The following is a 23,446-nucleotide window of genomic DNA, read 5'->3' as shown; positions in this document are numbered from 1 at the left end:
TTCCTTCTCTCGCGGTCTCTCTCTCTCTGTTAAATAAGTAAATAAAAATCTTAAAAAAAGAAAAGAAAAGCTGAGAACAATATACATAGAAAGAGAGCGCAGTGCCAAGTTGAAGAGGGCAGGCTCTGGAGTCAGACAGCCTAGGGGTTTGTATGTGGGTTCTGCCACTTTTTATGATCTTAGGTAAATTAGTCTTTCTGGGCATCTGTTTTCTCATCTGGAAAATGGTGATAATAGTACATACCCCATAGGGCAATTGTTAAGTCTAAAAGTGTTAGTATTTGTGAAGCATGTGTAACTGCTTCAAGTGCTCATTAATGTTAGGTATATTATAGGGGAGGAATAGAAAGCTTAGGAGAGAAGTTTACTGTCTTTTTTCCCTTTATTATCTTTTTTTTTTTTTTTTTAAGTGGGCTCCACACACAGCATGGAGCCCAGTGTGGGGCCAGAACTCATGATCCTGAGGTCAAACCTGAGCTGAGATCAAGAGTTAGAACTCAACTGACTGAGCCACACAGGCACCCCTAATTATCTAATTTTTGAAGAGAGAATATCATGAGTTTATGATTAGGATAACCAGTAAAGCTTTTCTATCGTAACTGAAAATGATGAAGCTGGCAAAGATGCATTAAGTGTTCTTCGCACTTCTGGAAGTCCTATAACTCCAGGATGCTTTATAGGTAGAATAGCACTTCCCACTGCAGTCTGGATGCAGCTGACAGCTGAGGCTTGTCTTTTGACAAGCTCCTTATTTCTTGTGGGGAAACTTCATTCTTTCTCAGGTCCCTACAAATGCTCAGGGACTTGCATTACTATGGTGCTTCTGACTAGGTTCCTGAGGCCTCCATCTTACTTTTGCCTTGGTTCCTTGGGTAGGTTTTTTCTGTTCTGCTTAGAACCAAACTTATTGCTGTGAATAATGCTGCTCTTTGAAGAAGGCAGGAGAACCTCTGGTCAGTTTTATATATATAAGTTTAAATCCTGCCACACCGTATTGTTAATAAATAGTATCACTATTTACCAGTAATGGAAACTCAACACTTTCCATCTATAAAGTCTTTCTTTCTTTCAAAAAATGAATTTATCTGTAGGTTGTTTACTTGAGTGACTGAGTTGAAACTATTTAGTGTATTAGAATACCTGACTTTGAATAACTTCAATCACTTTTACTAGTCATTATAGCCCCCCCCCCTTTTTTTAAGATTTTATTTATTTATTTGACAGAGAGAGAGACAGCCCAGGCAGGGGGAGTGGCAGGCAGAGTGAGAGGGAGAAGCAGGCTCCCTGCTGAGCAAGGAACCCCAATGCAGGGCTCAATCCTAGGACCCTGGGATCATGACCTGAGCTGAAGGCAGACACTTAACCGACTGAGACACCTGGGCGCCCCTCATTATAGCTTTTGGCAATGATTTTTATCTTTGGTAAAATGAGTATACAGTTGACTGTTGAACACCCCAAGTTTGAACTGTGCAGGTGCACTTATATGTGAAATTTTTGACAAATGCAGTATGGTAGTATAACCATATTTTCTCTTCCTTACGATTTTTCTTAACTTTTTAAGATTTTATTTTTAAGTAATCTCTACACCCAGCGTGGGGCTCGAACTCACAACCCTGAGATCAAGAGTCCCATGCTCCACTGACTGAGCCAGCCAGGCGTTCCCCCCTTACGGTTTTGTTTTTTCTTTTTCTTTTCTTTTCCTTCCCTTCCTTCCCTTCCTTTCCTTCCTTTCTTTCTTTTCTTTCTTTCTTTCCTTCCTTCCTTCCTTCATTCATTCATTCAAGATTTTATTCATCTGACAGAGAGAGACACAGCGAAAGAGGGAACACAAGCAGGGGGAGAGGGAGAAGCAGGCTTCCCGTGGAGGAGGGAGCCAGATGTGGGGCTCGATCACAGGACCCTGGGATCATGACCCGAGCCGAAGGCAGACACTTAATGACTGAACCACCCAGCCCCCCCTTTAATGGTTTTCTTAAAAAGATTTTCTTTTCTTTTATTATAAGAATACAGTATATCTTATATATACAAAATGTTTTAATTGACTGTGCATGTTATTGAGGCTTCCAGTCAACAGTGGGCTATTAGTAATTAAGGTTTTTGGGAATCGAAAATGACACACAGATTTTTGACTGTGCAGGGGTCGGTGCCCCTAAGCCCTGCATTCAAGGGTCAAATGTATAATGTTTTTTGAAGATCCCTTCTATTTCCAAACACCATGATTCTGATAGTAGCAGAACACTGCACATACTATCAGATATGTATCAGTTATTATTTTTGTAGGTCTTGAAGAAAATAATGCCATTTACCAATTTGTTCAAACAGTTACTTATTTTAGACCATAGTTTGGCCAAAATAAATGCCTGCAATTGCAGTTTCTTAAAAATGCAACGAACGGGAAAGTCTTATTGAACATCTTGCTCCTTCTAAACCATCACTTTTATATATTTTTAGCGTAAAAAAATATTCCCATGCTAATACTCCTCAACTCAAGTACTACTAAATACTTTTTTATAAATGGGTAATATGCAGTGTGGTAAATGTGTCTTAATGCAGTCATGTAGATAAATACCATATATAGAAAATATATTAGTCCACACAAAATTTTCATCCCCTTGCCTTTTTTGGGATGTTAAAACAAAATCTTGTCCTGACTTAAAAAGTGGCAGTGGTTCCTTAACAAAGATAAGCTTTGAAGGATAGATAGAATTTTGAAAGGGGATATAAGAAATCAGCATTTATGAGATGCCTCTTACGTTTGAGTTATACTCCCATAACTATCCTATTTAATCTTTATTGGTAACTTGAAAGGTAGGTATGTTGTCTCATTCTACACCAAAGAGGCTAACTAACTTGGGCAAAGTGAAGCCGTAAGTGGCACAGCTCAGTCTGTCTCTGAGCTCTGCTGAGCTGATTCCTAGTGGCAGGGATACAAAGGACTTTGAGGGACAGGGTGCAATTACCTGGAGAAAAAGCATAAAGTGTGATCTCTGAGACAAGTGAATAGATTGGGAGTAGTGAAAGTGTGAGAAAAGTAGAGTGTGTGTGTGTGTGTGTGTGTGTGTGTGTGTGTGTGTGTGTGTGTGTGTGTGTGTGTGTGTGTGTGTGTGTGTTGGAAGTAAGTGAATACCAAGCTATAGGAGTTGGCATTTGGAGTATGTGGTGTAAGGTTTGAGCCAGGATGGTAACTAGATTGCAAAAGCAGTGTTTTATGGGGATTAGTCTGGAAGCAATGTGCAGGGAAAAAAAAATCAAAGAAAGACTACAAAGAGTCAGTCCTTGTAGAAGATTGTATATGGTGATGTGACTCTGAATTAGGGAAGAGCCATAGGGATATAAAACAAACTAAAATAGAAAGTAAAGGACCACAAAGGAAAGGAGAAGCAGTGATAACTTGGCAGTTATCTTATTTAGATGAATGAAGAGAATGATATATCACTGACAAACAGAAAGTGGAGCTTTCAAAGAACTGATGAATATGTGAAGGAAAGATAACTCTACAGTTTCTTAGCATAGAATTTAAGCTCAGCAGATATGCACATTGTTATTTTTGATGTTACCTCTGATTAGGAAAGAGAAAATTGTTACAGTATCTTGACAGATGATTGCTTTCTCATTTAAATTTACAGTAGTCTGCATACATGGTAAAAGCTGAAATTGATCATTACTGATCTAATTATATCATTAACTTATTTCACCAATAATCTTGTGTCTAATTGTACAAGTCATTGAATGAACTCATCAGAATAAAAATTCACTTTAGTACCTATTAAAACTTTGTAATGGCTACTGGGTTATGTTGGAACATATTAAAATTATACAAGGTTACCTTATTGTAGACTATTAATAACAGAAAATAGACTCTTTTCCAGGCCATTCATATTGTTTTATTATTATATGTATTTTTTACTCTATACTTTTGAGGAAAAGATGATCTACAAAACGTTTAATAAGCAACCATGGAGTGCTTGATAGTGCATGGGGTGCTGACAAATTTAAAGAGGTTAAATCCTACCCAAGGCCAGTGCCTCTGAAGATTATTGAATCTCGGAGGAGAAGCTTTGAGTAAGAATTGATAAACCTTTTTAGAGTTAAGCATGATTTTATTGATAAACCTTTTTAGAGTTAAGCATGATTTTATTGTATTTTAATTTCAATAAATGCTTTAGTACATACAGTGTGCAAGATGCACTTAAGAAGTAAGAGGTTGAGGGTGATTTCTGCTTACCTAGCTCCGTCTTTTGGAAAAGATCAAGAAAAACTAAATTCTAAACTGTCAGAAAGGATTTGGGAGGAGCAGGAATTCATCCAAGGCCGTTAGTAGTGAAGACATGAAGAACTGGGTAAAACCAAAAGGAGGGCTTGCCTGACGAGAAGAGAACACTATTAGAATGTTCAGCTTTCTCAACAAAGTACAAGTACGTTCCAACAAACCATTAGTTTCCTAAAGTGAGTTCTGTGCGCCCGTTTGTTTCCCTTATTATATCAGAAATAATTGTGTAGATATCCTCGCCAAAAGACTTACTTTTGAATTTTTTGGTGTGTAAGTAGATAATGTGAATAGTATTTAATTGTTTTCTAATTATTTTGTGTGGGTTTTATTTTGTATTTACTGACATTTATAAGTGCTTTGAAAATGTCAGTACTGCTGCTTTTTTATCTTATCACATTTTTATGTTCTGTTACAATGCTTATTAACAAACTGGTAATATCTACCAGACTTCTTATACTTTGGATGGTATTTTGATAACCTAATATTTGTTTTCCTTGTGCTCAGCCATTGAGCATCATTTTGATTTCTTTCACTATACCATGCCTAAGAATAATTTTCTCCTTCCTAAGCTGAAACTTACCTCCTCTTTATCCTTTGGGTATTTATTATGTACAATAGAGCCATTATTTTAGCTTTATTATACATAATAGAGTATTTCAGCAGTAGATATTATCAACTAGTAAATGATATCTCAGCTGAAAATTATTTAGGTTACAGGTTCTATGAAATAAATATCCATTGAGGAAAATGAACTTGCAGTTAAATTTACTTTACTTGATTGTAATGGCGTGAGAAGAAAGGGGGAGGATAAACAAATACTTTGGAACCACTAGAAGAATTCAAAGGTAGGCAAGGAGGTAGCTTGAAGAAAAGTAAGGAAGTGAGTTAGGTGGGTAGATTTGATAGGAGCTTATGGTGTTTCATGCAGGGTAACCTGGCTGGATCAGATACTTACCAGTCAGAAAGGTTTTAGTTTGTGACTGACCAGTGCTTGATAGATATAGATTTTAATTGTTAGACTTGTCTTACAAGAAATATATTAAGGTATAAGGGTGAGCTATTTTTATGTAATGAGATTAAAAGATGAAACCAACTTTGATGTGGGTACAGTGAGAATAAAATGGCTAACATTTAATTTCAGTAGCCAGAATTTGTGATTAGTAATTAAAACTTCTTTCATTTGAGGGGGATTGAAACTGTATTTCTAGGGCGCCTGGGTGGCTCAGTTGGTTGGGCGACTGCCTTCAGCTCAGGTCATGATCCTGGAGTCCCGGGATCGAGTCCCGCATCGGGCTCCCTGCTCAGCGGGGAGTCTGCTTCTCCCTCTCCCGCTCCCCCCTCTCGTGCTCACTCACTCTCTCTCAAATAAATAAATAAAGTCTTAAAAAAAAAAAAAAAAGAAACTGTATTTCTAAGTCTAATTAATTACTACAGTCAAGATTAACATAATAAAGGGTTCCACAGGAACAGTTAAAAGATACAGGTTTTTAAGATGAAGACAAATTAGGGGTGCCTGGGTGGCTCAGTTGGTTAAGCGGCTGCCTTAAAAGATACAGGTTTTTAAGATGAAGACAAATTAGGGCGCCTGGGTGGCTCAGTTGGTTAAGCGACTGCCTTCGGCTCAGGTCATGATCCTGGAGTCCCAGGATCAAGTCCCGCATCGGGCTCCCTGCTCGGCAGGGAGCCTGCTTCTCCCTCTGACCCTCCCCCCTCTCATGTGCTCTCTGTCTCTCTCATTCTCTCTGTCTCAAATAAATAAATAAAATCTTTAAAAAAAAAAAAAAAGATGAAGACAAATTAGGGGTGCCTGGGTGGCTCAGTTGGTTAAGCGGCTGCCTTCGGCTCAGGTCATGATCCCAGGGTCCTAGGATCGAGCCCCGCATTGGGGCTCCCTGCTTGGCAGGGAGCCTGCTTCTCCCACTCCCCTGCTTGTGCTCTCTCTCTCAAATAAAATCTTAAAAAAAAAAAAAATGAAGACAAATTAGAAGTAGTTGCTTCTCACTGTGTGAGTTTTGACCTATTGCTTAAGTCATGTGATCTGTGAGACTGAAACATACCACTTAATTTTTTTATACCACTTAATTTTTTAGTTCAGTTTTTTATTGTAACAATAACAGAATTTACCATTCTAAACATTTTTTTTTAGTGTATAATTCAGTGGCATTAAGTATATTCACAGTGCTTTGAAACCATTACCACTATCCATTCCCAGAACTTTTTCATCATCTCAAAGTATGTACTCATTAAGGAATAACTTCCCCATTCTTCCCTTTCTTCCAGCTTCTGGTAACCTCTATTCTGCATTCAGCCTGTATGCATTTAACTACTCTAGGTTCCTCATATAAGTGGAGTTATATATATTTGTCCTTTGTGTTATACTACTTGATTTTTTAAAAAATGAGTTGCAGTAATTATAGATGAACATAAGCTCTTAATATGTTTTTATAATTCTTTATGGATACTTTGTATTTAAGTCTAAGGAAGAATGAATGACCGTTATTGCTTAGTGCATCTTTGGGTGTTAGAGAGTCTTATATGAGTTATGTACTTTCATACTCTTAATATTAGCTATGTTAATTTGTCTCAGTAATTTCCAGTGGCCATAAAACTCGAGAAAATTTGTAGCTTTTAAAAAATCACACATCTTTATTGCCTGATAGTTTATGAAATGATTTCTTAGAGGTTCCTGAAGTCGTAAGTCTAAGTTTAAGTGTGCAGTTTTTTCCTTTGAAAATTCTGGTGGTCATAAATTCTAGAACTTATCATTCAGTTCAGTCTTGAGAGAACTAGAAATAATTACATAGAACAAAACTTTTTTTTTTTTAACAAAACAGATTCTTGACTATTCTTTATGTCAGTGTTTAAGAACAGAGACAAGAAGATGGATTTGAGTTCCTCAGAAGATATTAGAAAATGGAGACAATGACAAGTGGATAATGGTTTCAAAAAAATTAAAGACAAGTCTTTGGGGGAAAATTTGGACTTTCAGATTGGAATGTCTCAGATTCTACAGAAATATTTAAGATATTCTAAATGATTGTGTCTAAAAATTCTTTCCTTTCATAGTATAAATCTTATAGCAGAGATCATTGGCAAAATTTTTGCTGTTTTGGTTTTAAAAGTTATTTCCAAAAGCCCAAGTCAAATGCTACTGAACTGTTTACTTATCACAGCATTTACTATGTATTTGCCTCAATGCTGCCATCTGGTGATTATTATGGAGATCTCAGCATGGTGCTTAAGGCACCCTAAAGGCAACAGATGACACAAGGTACAGTTTAAGTGCCTGCTACCACAAGTCTCCCCCCTACTTTGGAGAAATTGAATGGAAGTGGGTTGCTATGGCAGAAATCTTAATTTAGTTATTGAGTCCATGAAATTACTGTGTGAGATTGCTTTGTAAACAGTAGAGCATTTATATATTATTAAGATGCACACACATCTTTATCAGGCTTCTGTGAACTCATTGTTCTAAGATAGTATTTTTCTATTCTACAAGGTAATTTAATTAAGGTATTGAATACTTACTGGATGCATACTATATCTTATGCACTATTCTTACAAGGTCCTAATACTGTTCACAGTACTAGGAATATAGTCCTGAACAAACAGATGGAAAGCAGAATCTTCATAGAGTTTATATTTAGTGGGGGACAAATAAGATATATATATACACACACAATAGGTTAGTGAAAAGGGTTAAGGGGAAGAAATAAAGCAGGGAAGGGGGATATAAATTATTGTCATTGGTGAGTTGTTTTGAAATGTTTGATGCAGTGGTCAAGGGAAGCCTTACTGAGAAGGGGACTTTTGATTAAAGATTGGAAGGGTCTAGGGAAGAGCATTGCAGAGAGAGGGAAAGCAAATGCAAAGGCCCTGTGATTGGAACGTCTGACTTTTAAAGAAGCAGCAAGCAAGGAAGCTAGAGTAGAATGTAAGAGGGAGAGAGCAACAGAAGATGGGTCAGAGAGGTAATTGTGTATTTATATGTAGGGGTGCAGATCACATGGGGCCTTGTAGTTCATTTGGCATTTAATCTAGGGTGAAAACCACTGGTCTGGATGGAGGGTTTGGGGCAGCTGAGTGACATGCTCTGATTTACCTTTTAACAGTTTCACTCTGGCTGCTGTGTTTAATGGTGTGTAAAGTCATTTGCTACAAACTTTAAAAGTTTTATTAGCTGTAGGAACAGGTTCACTTTATATAGATAGGAAAACAGTAAGCTATAAGACTGTGCTTGGACAGGTCCGGGAACAGTGATTGTATGGCATGTTGCATATCTCTACACAGGTTTTTAAAAACTGTATTCATAAGTTATCAGTTGTTATTATATCTTTGTGATACAGAAAAATTGAAACCAGCTTGTAGAGTTTCACTTGGAAAATGTTACGAATGTCTCTTCACTATCCTAAAATCACCCCAGTACGTTTCAGGTTCAAACCTTACAGTGAACCCAATGTAGTTTTAGCTCTTTCTGACTTACTTTCCTGCTCATTAGTATTTTGGGAATGAGAATGATCTGGAGTTGTAATTTTTTATGCACTAAACAATATTTAGGCATATTCTAAAACAAATCACAGAATTATTGGTTAGCGGTGCTGTTTGATCAAAGAAAAACTTGTAGATTTATATTGTAAGCTAGATGATTTATTTAAGTCACTTTTTTGGGCTTGTAATCTTATCTGCTAAAATGACTAATCCTCAAAGTATTACTATTCCTTCCCAAATTACACTTTAAAAAATACCCTGAAATTATCAAGATATAATCATTGCCAGTAGTAGTATTTCTCTGTGGATTCATTTTTGTTTTGTTAGCTGAAAATTTTATCATTTTTGTGCTTGGTTCTATGATGCCAAAGAGTAAATATCTTCAGTGTGAAATGTTTAAGTTAAGGAAATTATACCTGCAGTGCCCTGTGTTCCTAAAAACTTACTCTATGTAATTTGAGTCTGTTTGGACCAAAGTCTGTATTTGACTTAGCAAATATCTTTTCAGCCTGTCTGATTTTCACACTGTAACTATCAATACTGAATCACTAAATTGTACACCTGAAACTAATATTACACTGTATGTTAACTATCTGAAATTTAAATAAAAACTTAAAAAAAAAATCAATACTGTTTAAACTTGGGTAAGGTTGTCATTACTGAGAACAGTCAGCAAATTGTATAGTAAGTAGGCAAGGTCTAAGACTGTGGTCATTTGATAAGTATTAGAGTAATTGAGTTAGACTCTGCGCAGCTCAGCTCTAAGGTAAGGAGGCAGCCAGTTTTTCTAAATTGCTACCCTCACCGACTTTAATGAACAGATTTAAATGACCTTAGTTATTTTGTTTTGGGATAGAAAAAATCTAGTAATATGAAGCACTGATCATATGTAAAAATATTAACAGCAGTAATGTTACAGGGAATATACAGGAACATATAGGGACAGTTTTGCTAAGGATTTCTTAGGTATGATTTTAAATAACATTTTCTGCCATTGGGAACTTTATTTTAGTTCTAGGTGATAAAGACACATATTTGAAGACAGGTTGCTACATAGTTTTAATTTTTGAAGACTGCATTTCCTATGCTGGAGAATAACAACAATTTGTTTTTCAGACTTTCTCTTCATCCTGTATGTTTGCTCCCTTAAGTGTGATCTCCTTTTTTTTTTTTTTTAAGATTTATTTATTTAACAGAGAGAGACACAGTGAGAGAGGGAACACACTCAAGGGGAGTGGGAGAGGGAGAAGCAGGCCTCCCGTGGAGCAGGGAGCCTGATGCAGGGCTCAGTCCCAGGACACTGGGATCATGACCTGAGCCAAAGGCAGATGCTTAACGATTGAGCCACCCAGGTGTCCCCCCCCCTCAAGTGTGATCTAATCTATCCCTGAAAGTAGCAGCGGATTAAGCAAGTACTTTGCTATTACTAATGTATGTTATTTATGGTAACTGAGTTTGAAGTATACTACTGTTCCTGCTCTGCCCTTTAGCTTTTTTTTTCAAGATACTAGTTTGTTTTTTTAAGATTTTATTTATTTATTTGACAGAGCACAAGCAAGGGGAGCAAAGGGCAGAGAGAGAGGGAGAAGCAGGCTCCCACCCAGCAGGGAGCCTGATGCGGGGCTCATCCATGATCCTGGGATAATGACCTGAGTGGAGGGCAGATGCTTAACCGACTGAGCCACCCAGGCACCCCTGCTCTTTAGCTTCTTGTTATAATGTAGGCTTCTCCATCTCCACCACAGCTGCAGGTTACACGGGATTCTTTTTATGATGATGATGATGATGATGATGATGATTATGATGATGATGTTATGTTAATCACCATGCATTACATCATTAGTTTTTGATGTAGTGTCCCATGATTCATTGTTTGCATATAACACCCTACACGGGATTCTTTATCTGAACACAACTTGTTCCTTTTTTTTTTTTTTAAAGATTTATTTATTGGGGGGAGGGGCAGAGGGAGGAGAGAGAGAATCTTAAGCGGACTCCCTGCTGAGTGTGGAGCCCAGTGTGGGGCTCTGTCCCATGACCCTGAGATCATGACCAGATGCTTAACTGACTGAGCCATCAAGGCACCCCCCAACTTGTTCCTTTTTTAATCAGAATGCTGAAGTAATATAATGTACTTACTTGTGAAAGTGGTACCACTAGTTTAGCACTAGTAGGTCATTACATTGAATTATGTCCATATCCTACTAGTAGAGCTACTTTTCCATTTTCATACCCTATTTTAAAAAGAGGGTGGGGTGGGGAGAGACCCAAGAAGAAGAATTAACACATTCCTTGGTCTTCACTGCCTCTAAGATGATTTTTGTTCCTTTACTAACAAATTCTTCTGACATCAAGTTCTTCCCATCTACTAATACCATGATCTCTACTTTTTTTTAAAGTACGTGCTTTGGGGGTAGGTATCTGTCATTTACCAATGTTTTCTCTAAAACTTCGGAAGAGTTTTTGTAAAACTTTCCTATTTTGGGGCTCAATCATCATTTTTACTGACTTGAACACATTTATATGATTCTTCTAAAATAATGCTTTCCCAGCTTCTTGACTTCCTAATTTTATTATCTTTAATTTTACTTTTTTCTATAGTCAGCTAGAGTGTAAACTCTATGAAAATTGGGGTTTTAGCTGCCTTTTCACCACTCTTCCCTCAAATGTCTAGAATAGTGCCTACTAAATATTAAAGAATTCATTCACATTTGCGATTTGAAGTTTCCTTTATTAGCTAGGACTTTATACTTAGGAAATCACAAATTCTAAAGTTTCCCTGTAGACCCCAGTCTTCAATCCTTTTACTTCCTACTGGACCTTTATTTTCAGTTCATCAGGATTCCCTTGGTACCTTAACTTCAAATACTTTTTGTAAGCCCCCTTCTGCTTATGATGTTCAACCTCAACTTTGTGGCCAACCATTTTAGTTGACCCTTCTTGAACAACGCAGCACTCTGACCTCTGTGTAGTAGGCTCTGCAGAACTTCACTAAATAGCCTACCGTTGTTGACCTGAAACCTTACTAATAACATAAACAGTCAATACATATTTTATGTTATATGTATTATATGCTGTATTCTTATAATAAACTAGAGAAACATAAGAAAATCATAGGGAAGATAAAATACACTTGCAGTAGTATACTGTAAAAAAAATCTGCTTATAAATGGACCTGGGTAGTTCAAACCTGTGTTGTTCAAAGGTCAGCTATGTTTGTATTTGCATTGTAGTAGACTTTACACTTTGGCTTGTCTCCTTAATCTACAGCTCTCTGATTTTGTCAGTCCAAGGCTTCGACGTGTTAAGGAAAGTTGTATAATCATTTTGGTTGGAAATACTACAAATTGAACTTTCCGATCTTAGCTGTGTGGTTAGGGCTGATTGACAGTTTTATTTTCCATCACTAATTGATTCTCTTTCATCTTCCACACAGAGACTTCCAAACTTTTTTTGCTCTCTGTAAATGCCCAAACCCATACCTATCTAATTCTGTTTAAGCAAGTGAGATTGTCTTCTATTTTAGTGAAGAGATGGAGGCCTTTTTGCAGGGACTCCATCGCCTTTTCTCTCTTCTATTTTGAATTTATTCTCTGTTAATACATATTTTTCTGATTCTATCTTGCCTGAAAAATGTTTGTCCACCTTCCATTTTGATAGGAGGGTTGTTTTCATTATCTTTGTTCTTGGACCCAGCCAATCTCACCTGTCAGTTTTCTCAGTCAGCTTTCACTGTCTCCTGCTGTATCTGTCCAATTCCTGCCCCACTTCTGGCAGGTGATTTTTTAATTTCCTATTTTCCAGAAATAATGAGGCTGTGAGAAATGAGCACCCTCAACATTTCCCTTTTCCCACCATCTCACCTATAAACAATATGCAAGTACATCATCCTATACTATAAAGTCCCTTTATCCTTGCTTTAAAATTCATCCTTTTTTCCAAAACCAGTGTTATCCAGTAGAACTTTCTGTAATGATGGAATTGTTCTGTATTTGTGCTGTCCAATATCATAATCACTGGCCACATGTGAATGTTGAGTACTTGAAATGTAGCTAGTGCGACTGAGGAATTATATTTATTTCAGACTTAAAGAGCCTCATGTTTTAGTGTTCACCATATTGAACAGTGCAGCTTTAAGCCTTATTATATATTCCTGTTATTTCTTGTTTCTTGAATCTCTTTGACCATGTGTGTCTTCTCTTCCACATTTAATTAGGTTTAGTCTTTCTCATCTTAAATACATAGAACACATCAAAATCCATTGCCATTTTTTAAAGCTATCTCCTGTCTGCTCTCTGTCCCTTTATGGCAGTTTGTTGGTTCCAATGAATTTAGTTCTTATCCTGTCACTGAAAAAGACTCACTATTAGTGACATTTCCAACTATTTCTTAGTTGTACAATCCAGTAGATATTTTATTTTCCCAACATTGATCGTTGGTTGCTCTCTGCTTCTTTTTTTTTTTTTTTTAATAAAGATTTTATTTATTCATGAGAGAGAGAGAGAGGCAGAGGGAGAAGCAGGCTCCCAAGGAGCAGGGAGCCCGATGCGGGACTCAATCCCAGGACGCTGGGATCATGACCTGAGCTGAAGGCAGACGCTTAACCATCTGAGCCACCCAGGCGCCCTCTCTCTGCTTCTTGTAATTCTTGTGCCATCACTTCCTCTTGGTTCTGTTTTCCCTCAGACTGGTCCTTTCTTGTTTCTCCCCACCCACCCACCCACCCATGCTTCTAAATGTTGATATTCTTCTGTCTTAGACTTTATCTCACTTCTCCACTCTCTTCCCCTTGTTCTCTGTCCTTTACTACAACTTCACTCCTTCTTCTCACTGGGTGCTGTCAGTTAGCATGTTGCTGTCTTTTAAATCTCTCTAGCCTATTCTTCTAAGTTCCAAACTCCAATGTCTAAATCACCGTTGGTATTTCTTTCAGAATATTCCAAAGGTAACATTGTCCTACTCTATAGATGTTCATTAGTTTAAGTTTGATAACTCTCTAATTAAAATAAACATACAGAAAAGTACACAGATTGTAAATATGTACCGTAAATATTATTAACTTCCATGAAACCACCATCCAGGTCAAGAAAAAGAACATTACCAGCACCTCAGAAGTCCCTTTCCAATTCACTACCTCTTCTTTTCTCTCTAAAGGTTAACTGCTGTCTTGACTTACAGCAATGTAGAACTGTTTTTGAACTTTATATAAATAAAATGATGCAGTATTATTCTTCCATGTCTATTCTCTCATTCAGTATTGTTTGTGATAGTAATACAAGTTGTTGACTGTAATTTGTTTATTTTCATTACTGTTTAATACTCTCCTGTATGGATATAGCACAATTTATCTGTGCACCCATTGCTGGTTATTTGGGTAATTTTTGTTTCAGTAAATTTTATGAATACTGTTCTGATCACGTTTGTGTATGTTTTATTGTACATGTGTGTGTGTACTTCATTTGGTGGATATATAGCAAGGAGTGGAAGTGCTGGGTCATTTGATACGCCTGTGTTTAAATTTAGTAGATAATGTCAAATAGTTTTCAGAGTAGTTTTGTCAATTTATAGTCTTGTCAGCAGTGTAAGAGTTCTGTTGTCCTACTTTCTTATCAACACTTACTATTGCCAGTCTTTCGAATTCTACCCATTCTTGGAGATCTGCTTCCTTGATGGCTAATGAGGTTGAGTATCTTATGTTCATTGGCCATTTATATACTATTCACATGTTTGCTGTTTTGAAGTGCCTGTTGAAGTTTTTTGCCTAGCTGTCTGTCTTCTCCATACTGACATGTGAGAGTTCTTTGTATATTTTGGATATAAGCCATTTATTTGTTAGTTAAATATGCTATTAATAGCTTCCATTCAGTGACTTGACTGTTCACTGAGAGCTTACTTACTTGCAGTTTCTACTTCACAGTGAAGTCTTTCCTGACTTTACTCGCCTGTTCTTTTTCATATTCCTTTTTTCCCCCAAATTTTTATTTAAATTCTAGTTAGTAAAAGGCGAGGGTGTGGCCGTCTTTACCAGAGTCAGAATTATTAAGACAACTTCCAGCTGTTCATCTCTCATTTAATCTCTTCGCTAAGGAATACTATTGATTTGCTTGTGTTGGACATTACTAATGTACCATCCAACTGTCTCACTAATCAATTTCCTTCCCAAGCTGTTTCCTCTAACAGCCACTTTATATTGGTATTCTGACTTTAGGTTTCTTCTTTCTCCCTGTTCTCCATGGGAGAACTCATCAACTTTGAAGATCTTAATGCCATTTTGTAGGTATATGATTTCTAGAGTTTTATTTCCAGACTAACCTTTCTCTTGAACTTCAGATCCCTGTATCATAAAGTCCATGGGCATTGCTACATGGATGCTCCATAGGCATATTATGCTCAATAAGTCCCAAACTAAAGCTCATCCCCCTCCTCCTAAAACTGATTCTGTATTTTGTTTGAACGCCCCCATCAGGTGGTCTCCCTGAAGAACTTAAGAACTTAAGAACTCCAGAAGAACTTAAGTCTGGGAAACCTTCCCCTGACAGCCCTTTCTCCTACTTGATTCCCTTCCTCCGTTGTTTCTCATTGTAACACTTCTGTCATAGTACTGACAGACATTTAATCTGTTCTCTCCAGTAGACTCAAAGAATCTTGAGGGCTTTATATCTCTGTCCCATATAAATGGTTGAGATTTGACTGAGAGTGCCTCCAGCTAAACACATCTAATATCAAACTCAGCATCTCTTTTTCTCCTGATTTTCTTCTTGAAAATGACCTAACCATTCACACCATCTTTTCATTAAGTCAGTCATACTTAACTCGTTTCGTTTTCTGTTAACTTCCATAACTAGTTGATTTCTAAGTCCATAGCTATTGTTTTCTGTTCCTTTTTTTTTTTTTTTGGTTCAGGTTCTTATCTTGTCTTCACCAGACTATTGTAGTCATTGTTTAAATGTTCTAGTTACCTTTAGGTTTTTCCCCCATTTGTCTTTGATATTGCTACTGGATTTTTTTTTTTTCCCTCAAATATAGGTGATTATCTCTTGATTCAGTAGCCTTCTATTGTTCTTCTCTTCCTGTGGGATGAAGTGCAACTTCCCTATAAGACATTCAGTGACAATCTTCACAAACTGACGTACCCGCACCCCTACACTTATCACAGAAACTGGACCCTTTAAGTACTGGCTTTAGCAATCTGCACACCTAAGTTCATTTTGTTTATACCACTTGTACTGCCTTTCTCTCCATCCTATGGGCTAGAGGGACAGGGGCAGTGCTGTAGAGGAACATAGAAACCTAGGTTTAAACGCATTTTTAACAATTATTATCTATTGTCCTTGGACAAACTTGTTAAGATCCCATAGCATAGTACTAGTACTTAATACATGTTATCTTCTTCTTTCAACCCTTCTCCTCCAAACCGCAACTGAAATTTCTTTCTCATTTGTACAGAGCACTTACTGTTTGTCTCTTCTAGCACTTAACGTCTGCCACCTTATGTGGTGCTTATTTCTGTACATTTGTCACTTGTCCCACATGACATAACTTTTTAAGGACTGAGACTGTGATTTCTTACACTTAGTTCAGTTGAATTTCTTCAATCTTCGGTGAAGGATTTGCTTTGTTTAATCCATACTGTGTCATTTAGTTTTTAAGTGACCAATTGAGATATGATTTTTTGGACCAAAGTTGTCACTACAAGGACTGGTTGTAAAGGTCCAGCCAAAGCAGGCTTTGTAAATATTCCCTTACTTAGTTGGAGATTTAGGAGAGTGATACAGCTGTCTTAAAGTTACATATAACTTTCATAGGAATTTAAAACTGTAATTTTAATGTCTTTGTATTAATACTAAAAAAAACTACTCGTACCTGAGTGAATTGTTTTTTCTTTATAGCCCGTTGCTGAACCAATCCCCATCTGTAGTTTCTGTCTTGGTACAAAAGAACAAAACCGAGAAAAGAAGCCAGAGGAACTCATCTCCTGTGCCGACTGTGGTAACAGTGGTATGTAATCCCCTGGATTCCTTCTGACATGTGCTGTCAGCCAAGAGGGAGGTGCATTTAACTGAGATGGTATCCTTGATCCTTATAAAACTAATACTTTAATTTGATTCTGGTTTAAGGTAACTGGGACGAGCTTCTAGACAAGGGAAGGATTTAAATGTATAGTTGAAATGTTTTATTCAGTTGATTTAAAATCAGGTCTTAGTTTTTTTGTGTTTTTTTTTTTTTTTAATCTTTCCATAGACTTATTTTTTCCTGTTGATCTTTATATTTGACTATCAAACATCTGTTCAAATCACAGCAATCAGTTTGAAATTATTGCTAGTTTCTTTAATAATCACTACTTATCTTTCTTGATTTATGCCTCAGGCTTTATGAATAGAACCAGGATGATAACAGATTTGTGTTTCTTGATAGAAACTTACATATTCACACTGGGAAATGGAATGTTGACACTGCAATTTAGTGAGCTGTGTGAAATCCTGGGCTCTAAAAATGATTTTGCAAAGACTCCTAGTTTGTCAATTCCAGAGATATTCTTGGTCTACATTTTCAGATCTTACAAGTTTTTGTAGGAAGGCCGTATTAGTAAACCAACAGTATATATTATCTTTGATCATTGGCTTAATTTTCAGTGTTTTATATCTGTAACAATCATTATTTAGTTGAGAAACCAGAAACCACTAAGATACTTCAAGAGGAAAGAAATTTAATACCAGGACCAGATGTTTATGAATTATTAGAAGGGCTAAAGAGGAAAGCTCTAAGCTGGGCTTTAAGGACTGATTCTGGAATATCACAGAACTGATCCACCAGAGGAGTCACTTATATCTGCCTCCATTTGGAAGAGGTGGAAGCAGGAGGCTGCTACAGGACTGTAGCTGAATTTGGATTATTGAAAGACTGAATTTGGCCATTACCACAATTGCCTCTGGATAGCCATGAAGGTGAAGAGTGGATGCGTACTGGCATTTTCATGACTTTATCATTAGAAAACAGTCAGTACCAGGAGAAAAGTGGTCTTTGTTTCATTTCTCCCTTTCAAAAAATCACTCAAACACATCCAGTTGGTAGAATTTAATTCATATCTAGAGCCTAGCTGCAAAGGAGTCTAAGAAGTATAGCTTTCAGCTTTTTGGATTTTATTTACAGAAGGCTTTTGAAGGCGGTGGCAAGAGATCTCGAGTAGTAGGTGATCATATCTAGCATAGTATCACAAACCAAAATGAAGTCTGGATGGATTTTACAGTAAAATATAAACCATAAAATCATAAAATATTAGACAAAAATATAGTGACATATCCTACATTGCAGTGATTTCCAAACTATTTTCATAGTAGAATCCTTAAAAAATCATATGGGACCCTAAGTATTATAAAACAGATAAAAATAGATCTGCTCAGGTGAGATGGGAATAAAATGGGGGGCGGGGAGTTGTGTGGTAGCCCTGCCTTGTAAGACCCATTATATTTGAGATGGTCTCTGAGTTCTTTGCAATTTGAAAACAATAGAGGGAACTTTTAAAGAACTATTAGAATAAATAACTATTGGTTATCTATTGCTGTAGAAATAAACTACTCCAAAATGTAGCAGCTAAAAGCAGTATTTTTTAATTCATGTTCCTGTTAGTCAGGAATTTGGGAGTGGCTTACCTGAGTGATTTTGACTTGGGATCTTTCATGAGGTTGCAGTCAAGATTTTAACTGGTACTCAGTTATCTGAAGGCTTCCATTGACTGACTTACCTGGCTGGCACGTCAATGCTGCCTCTTGCCAGGGAGCCTCAGCTCTTTGCCATGTGGACTTCTTCAGAGGGCTGCAAGCATGCCCACAGCATGGAAGCTGGACTCCCCCAAGCAGGTATCTGAGAGAGAGAACAAGGTGCAATATCTTTTATTACCTAGCCTTAGCCTGTCATTTCAGCACACAGATCAGCCCTGTTTAGTGTGGGAGGGAACTACACAGGTGTCAATTGGTATTTTTGCCAAAAGGCAAGAATGTTTGGAAGGCAGCTTGGACCCTGGCTATTACAGTAACAAAGGAAAAAACTATGGATATAGTCAAATATATGACAGTTGATACTTTCCAAACTGAGAACTAAAATACCCAAAATTAAAAAGAAAATTTTTAAAGAATTGTTTGGGGAAAATAATTGCATTAAATATGGTAAAGGGCCAAAAGCTATAAAGTGTGAAGAGCATGTTTACATTTCTAGCATGAAGTCCAAAGGTCAGAGCCTATGAACAGGTAGTTTCTAAGAGAGAAAGTTAATTGTTGAACATACTAAGAAAACATTTTACCCAAGTAATAATAAGCATGCGTACCAGTGCAGCAGTGAAGTGTCATTTTATATCTTTTATAATAATAAAATTTGAACAATAAGAGAACCCAAACCTAGAGCTGATGAAATCGTGGTAAAACATTTGCACTTTGCTGGTAGCACTAGATATTATATCAGAGGATTTGGAAACATGGTTTGGCAGTGCATATCTACTTCTCAAGCTACAGAAATGTTTCTTTCATTTCACTTACCAACCCCACTTTCAGGACTTTAAGGAATTAAAGAAGGAAAGAATCTGTAAACATAAAATAATTCATTGTAGTGTTCTATTATGGGTAATAGTTTAAATAGTTAACAATAGGGAAATGGCGAGGTAGGTTATAGGGTATCAACTCAGTGGAATTATTAAGTTTAAGGAATATAAATATAACGTTTACTTGACTAAAAGGATGAAGAAAAGCAAAATAAAACTGTACATAGCCTATAATTAAAACTGTGCAAGGGCTTTTAGCAAATCTAAAAAGGAAAAGTAGAACAGGGAATGGCTAATCTAGGAAGAAGAGATTATGAATGAGATTTTTACACTTTATCATTTTCCTTTGATGTCAGTGATGTTTTGATAGTAAACTTCATAGCATCTCATAAAAGAGAAATTTATTTAGGAATAGAAAGGAGAGGAGAGAAAATAATATAACTAGCTCTTTCTCTCACCAAAGAAAAATAAAAATGTAACCAACTTTCAGAGGAAAGGGACAGATCTTTTCAGAGTGAGGGCAGACTTACTTCTTAAAATTTGATAATCAAATGGATACTAACTCTTGGAAGAGGAGACTTTTTTTTCCTGTTACTGTTAATTCTGATCACAATAGAAATATTGCTTAGATTTTAGTTTTTAGCTAAAATAACTCACTTTAAATGATGGGATTTAATAAAAATGTATTTTTGGTTATAAAAGTAGTATGTTACTGTTTTACAAATTGAGAGCACAGAAGTGTGAAGTGAAAGGTAAAATCCTTCTCCTTCAAAATAGTTATAGCTTCATATCCTAGGACATTACAGTTGCAAACAGTTTTTGTGTATCCTTCCAGAAATGGCCTGGGCATGCTGTGTGTTGGTATACATATAAGCATGTGTACTCACATAATGCTTTAATGCAGGCTTAATAAAAGTTAGGAGTTTGTCAGGTTTTTTATAATCACATTGTGGGGGGAGGTGGTGTACTAAGTACTGTTTAGCATCAATAAAACTGAATAGGAATGCCAAGTCCTGATGAGACATGTCTGGCAAGCTTCCAAGAGCATCTTTTTTTTGATACCTTTTTGATTTAAGGTAATTGCCTTTTTCTACATTATTCCTTTAATACAATTACAAAATGATCCTTGATTGTTTCATTTGAGAATTTTCTCCTCTTACTAGGTCATCCATCCTGTTTAAAGTTTTCCCCTGAACTAACGGTTAGAGTGAAGGCCTTACGGTGGCAGTGCATTGAGTGTAAAACATGCAGCTCCTGTCGAGATCAAGGCAAAAATGCAGTGAGTATCTTTGCCTTACAATGTGAATATTTCACTTAGAAGTAGAATGTACAACTGGTAATTTCCTTTAAGTATTGTTGGCTAGTTTTTAGTCACTTGATCCAGCAGAATTTGAAACAGGAGTCTCTTTAAATTACACATCATTAGTTTAGAATACTTACTCTTTGAGACTTCAGTTCTTTCTAGGTGGTTTCTAAAGCACCTTAATTATATGTTTGCAGAGAGACTAAGCTACTTTAAAGAACCCCCCCCCCCTTTTAAAGATTTTATTTACTCATTTGACAGAGAGGGAACACAAGCAGGGGAAGTGGGAGAGGGAGAAGCAGGCTTCCTGCTGAGCAGGGAGCCCAATGTGATGTCGGGCTCGATCCCAGGACTCTGGGATTTTGACCTGAGCTGAAGGCAGACGCTTAACGACTGAGCTACCCAGCCTCCCCTAAAGAAATACTCCTGAAATTTGAGTAGTATGGAGGCATTCACTTAGTAGGAATGGTCAGTTAGTATATTAACTACAAATGGTTCTTTTCTCTTTTCCATTAGAAAACTAAAGTTAGCTTATATCTGGTTACTGGATAAACTTGAAAGTTATGAAACTGTAGTTCTTTATTAAAGGTTGGTTGAAGCAAAACTTGTGCTAACTCAGACTGTCCATTAACTCAGTTAATACAAATTAAAGAAGGTTTTACTATTATGGTAGTTCATCTCCTTTATGAGATCATTGAAGCTTCCTAGATTTTATGAAGTTGTAATCCTCACATGTTTTTGTTTCATAAGGTTAAGCAAAACTGTCCTTTTCTTTTTTAGGATAACATGCTCTTTTGTGATTCTTGTGACCGAGGTTTTCACATGGAGTGTTGTGATCCGCCACTCACCCGGATGCCAAAAGGTGAGAAATACATTCTGAAATCAGATTGGCAGTATAAAGGGCATGTTAGTGAAAGCACCTTTTATCTACTTTGTTAAATGAAAGAATAATTTGCATCTCTCTATTTGGGATTGTATAAGTAGGAAGAGAGCTGTCTGCTTAAAGGTGGGGATAGTCTGTTCAGGCATCCTAACGTTCTTATGTGTATGGATTTATTATTTTCCTCTATTTTTGATGTTTAAGTATCCGTGGAATATTTGCCAGTCCTGTAGCTAGAGGACAAAATACTTGCCTTGTGTAATATTTTGAAATACCTCTTTTTGTAAAGGAAGAAATGAAATTGTATTAGATCATGTTGATTATATCAGTGTTGATTATTTCACTGTTCATCACTTTTGAAAGGCCTAGAGCATCTCTGGTTTATTCAAAACTTAAAAAAATGTTTTAATAAGATGATTTGCAAACGAGTAATTTTTGTGCCCTAACTCATAAGAGTACAGCTTAATGTTATTCTATTCTTTTGACTCCTGTTCCTTGAAAGGTATTTGGTTGGAAGATAACTGCCTGTTGGTTGAGCATCCATCTTATTATATGCTTATAGTTTCTTAAAAAAAAAAAAAAAGTCCAGTTAGTCTCTCCTGCTTTTTCCTTATCACAAATTCCATTTTTAACTCTGATTTTGTGACTTAATAGGTTTCTTAAGTAAAATGCTTATAGGATATTTGATAATTTCTTCTTGGGAAAAATTTTCCTGTGGATGGCAAGGACTGAACCTTAGGTGTAGTCAAGTTATTCCACTTAGGATCCTACTTGAGTCCCTCTTACGTCATTCTGTTGGTTGTTACCTTTTGAAAAGTCTTAGATTTATATGTATTGGAAGAATAAATACCCCTTTCCTACCTCTTCCATTTATTTGAAGTCTGGGCAGAAGGCCTTCTGAGAATCCTTCAAGATAAGAAAGATTTTCTTAGGACTTCATTCCTGTGTATAGTGCCTACAAAAGTTTCATTGCAGCTTAAAGCAGGAATCATTTTATTTTATTTTGAAGTAATTGCAACTTACAGAGAAGTGGCAAAAATAGTACAGAGACTTCTTATTTCAGCCACCACCAGCTTCTAATGTTAACATCTTATAAAACCGTAGTACAATTACTGAAACCAGGAAACTGACATTGATATGATACAATTAACTAATCTGTAGACTGTATTTGAATTTGTGGTCCAGAATCCGGTCCTGGATTTCACAATACATTGAATTGTCATATTTCCTTAGTCTCTTCCAGTCTGTGTTAATTCTTTGTCTTTCCTGACCTTGACGCTTTTGAAGAAACTGGCCAGCTATTTTGTAGAAAGTCCTTAAATTTAGGCTTGTCTCTTTCTTTATCATGATTAAATTAAGATTATGAAGTTTGATAAGAACAACACAGAAGTCATACTGTATCCTTCTTAGTGCATTGTAGTGTGCGTGTATAATACGAATATGTCTTATTACTGGTAATGTTAACTGGTCACTTGATTACAGTAGAAACCTGACCTTAAAGTTACTCTTTTTCCTCTTGTACTAACTTTAGCATCCATCAGTGATTCTTGTTTGCCCTAATTTTAGTTTGGTGTTTACATGATGATGGTTTTTTTGCTTCCATCATCCCTTCTACATTTATTAATTGGAATTCTGCTACAAGGAAGAGCTATCCCTTTTCCTGTTTATTTGTTCAATTATTATATTATTAATGGACTCATGGATATTTTATTCAATAGGTTATAATCCATTGATGTGATTATCCCTTTCTTTGCTCAGAATTACCCAGATTTGGCTATTGGGAGCTCTTTCAAGTTGGCTTCTAGGTCCTTTTGACATGCCTTCCTCATCTTTTGAGCACTTCTCCATTTTCTCGCACTGTAAGGTGCTCCAGGTTATCAAGTATTTTCCTTGCTCCAGTCCTGGAATCAGTTATTACTCTACGGAAACCTGGCTTCTTTTCTTATAGAATGGTAATTGGAAACTAATAATCTG

General features: G+C 36.5%; 1 protein-coding gene across 1 annotated transcript in view; it reads left to right on the top strand.

Annotated features, from left to right (window-relative positions):
* KAT6A (lysine acetyltransferase 6A) overlaps positions 1-23,446 on the top strand; it is a 112,546-nt gene that overhangs the window by 39,789 nt on the left and 49,311 nt on the right. The window contains exons 2-4 of the mRNA XM_021681561.2: positions 16,648-16,756; positions 20,453-20,568; positions 21,373-21,454. Of these exons, the coding sequence (XP_021537236.1) occupies positions 16,648-16,756; positions 20,453-20,568; positions 21,373-21,454 (307 nt within the window). The remainder of the gene's footprint in view (positions 1-16,647; positions 16,757-20,452; positions 20,569-21,372; positions 21,455-23,446) is intronic.

This window comes from Neomonachus schauinslandi, chromosome 2 (genome assembly GCF_002201575.2).
Source record: "Neomonachus schauinslandi chromosome 2, ASM220157v2, whole genome shotgun sequence".
Classification (NCBI taxonomy): domain Eukaryota; kingdom Metazoa; phylum Chordata; class Mammalia; order Carnivora; family Phocidae; genus Neomonachus; species Neomonachus schauinslandi.
This window is presented reverse-complemented; position numbering and strand designations above follow the sequence as displayed.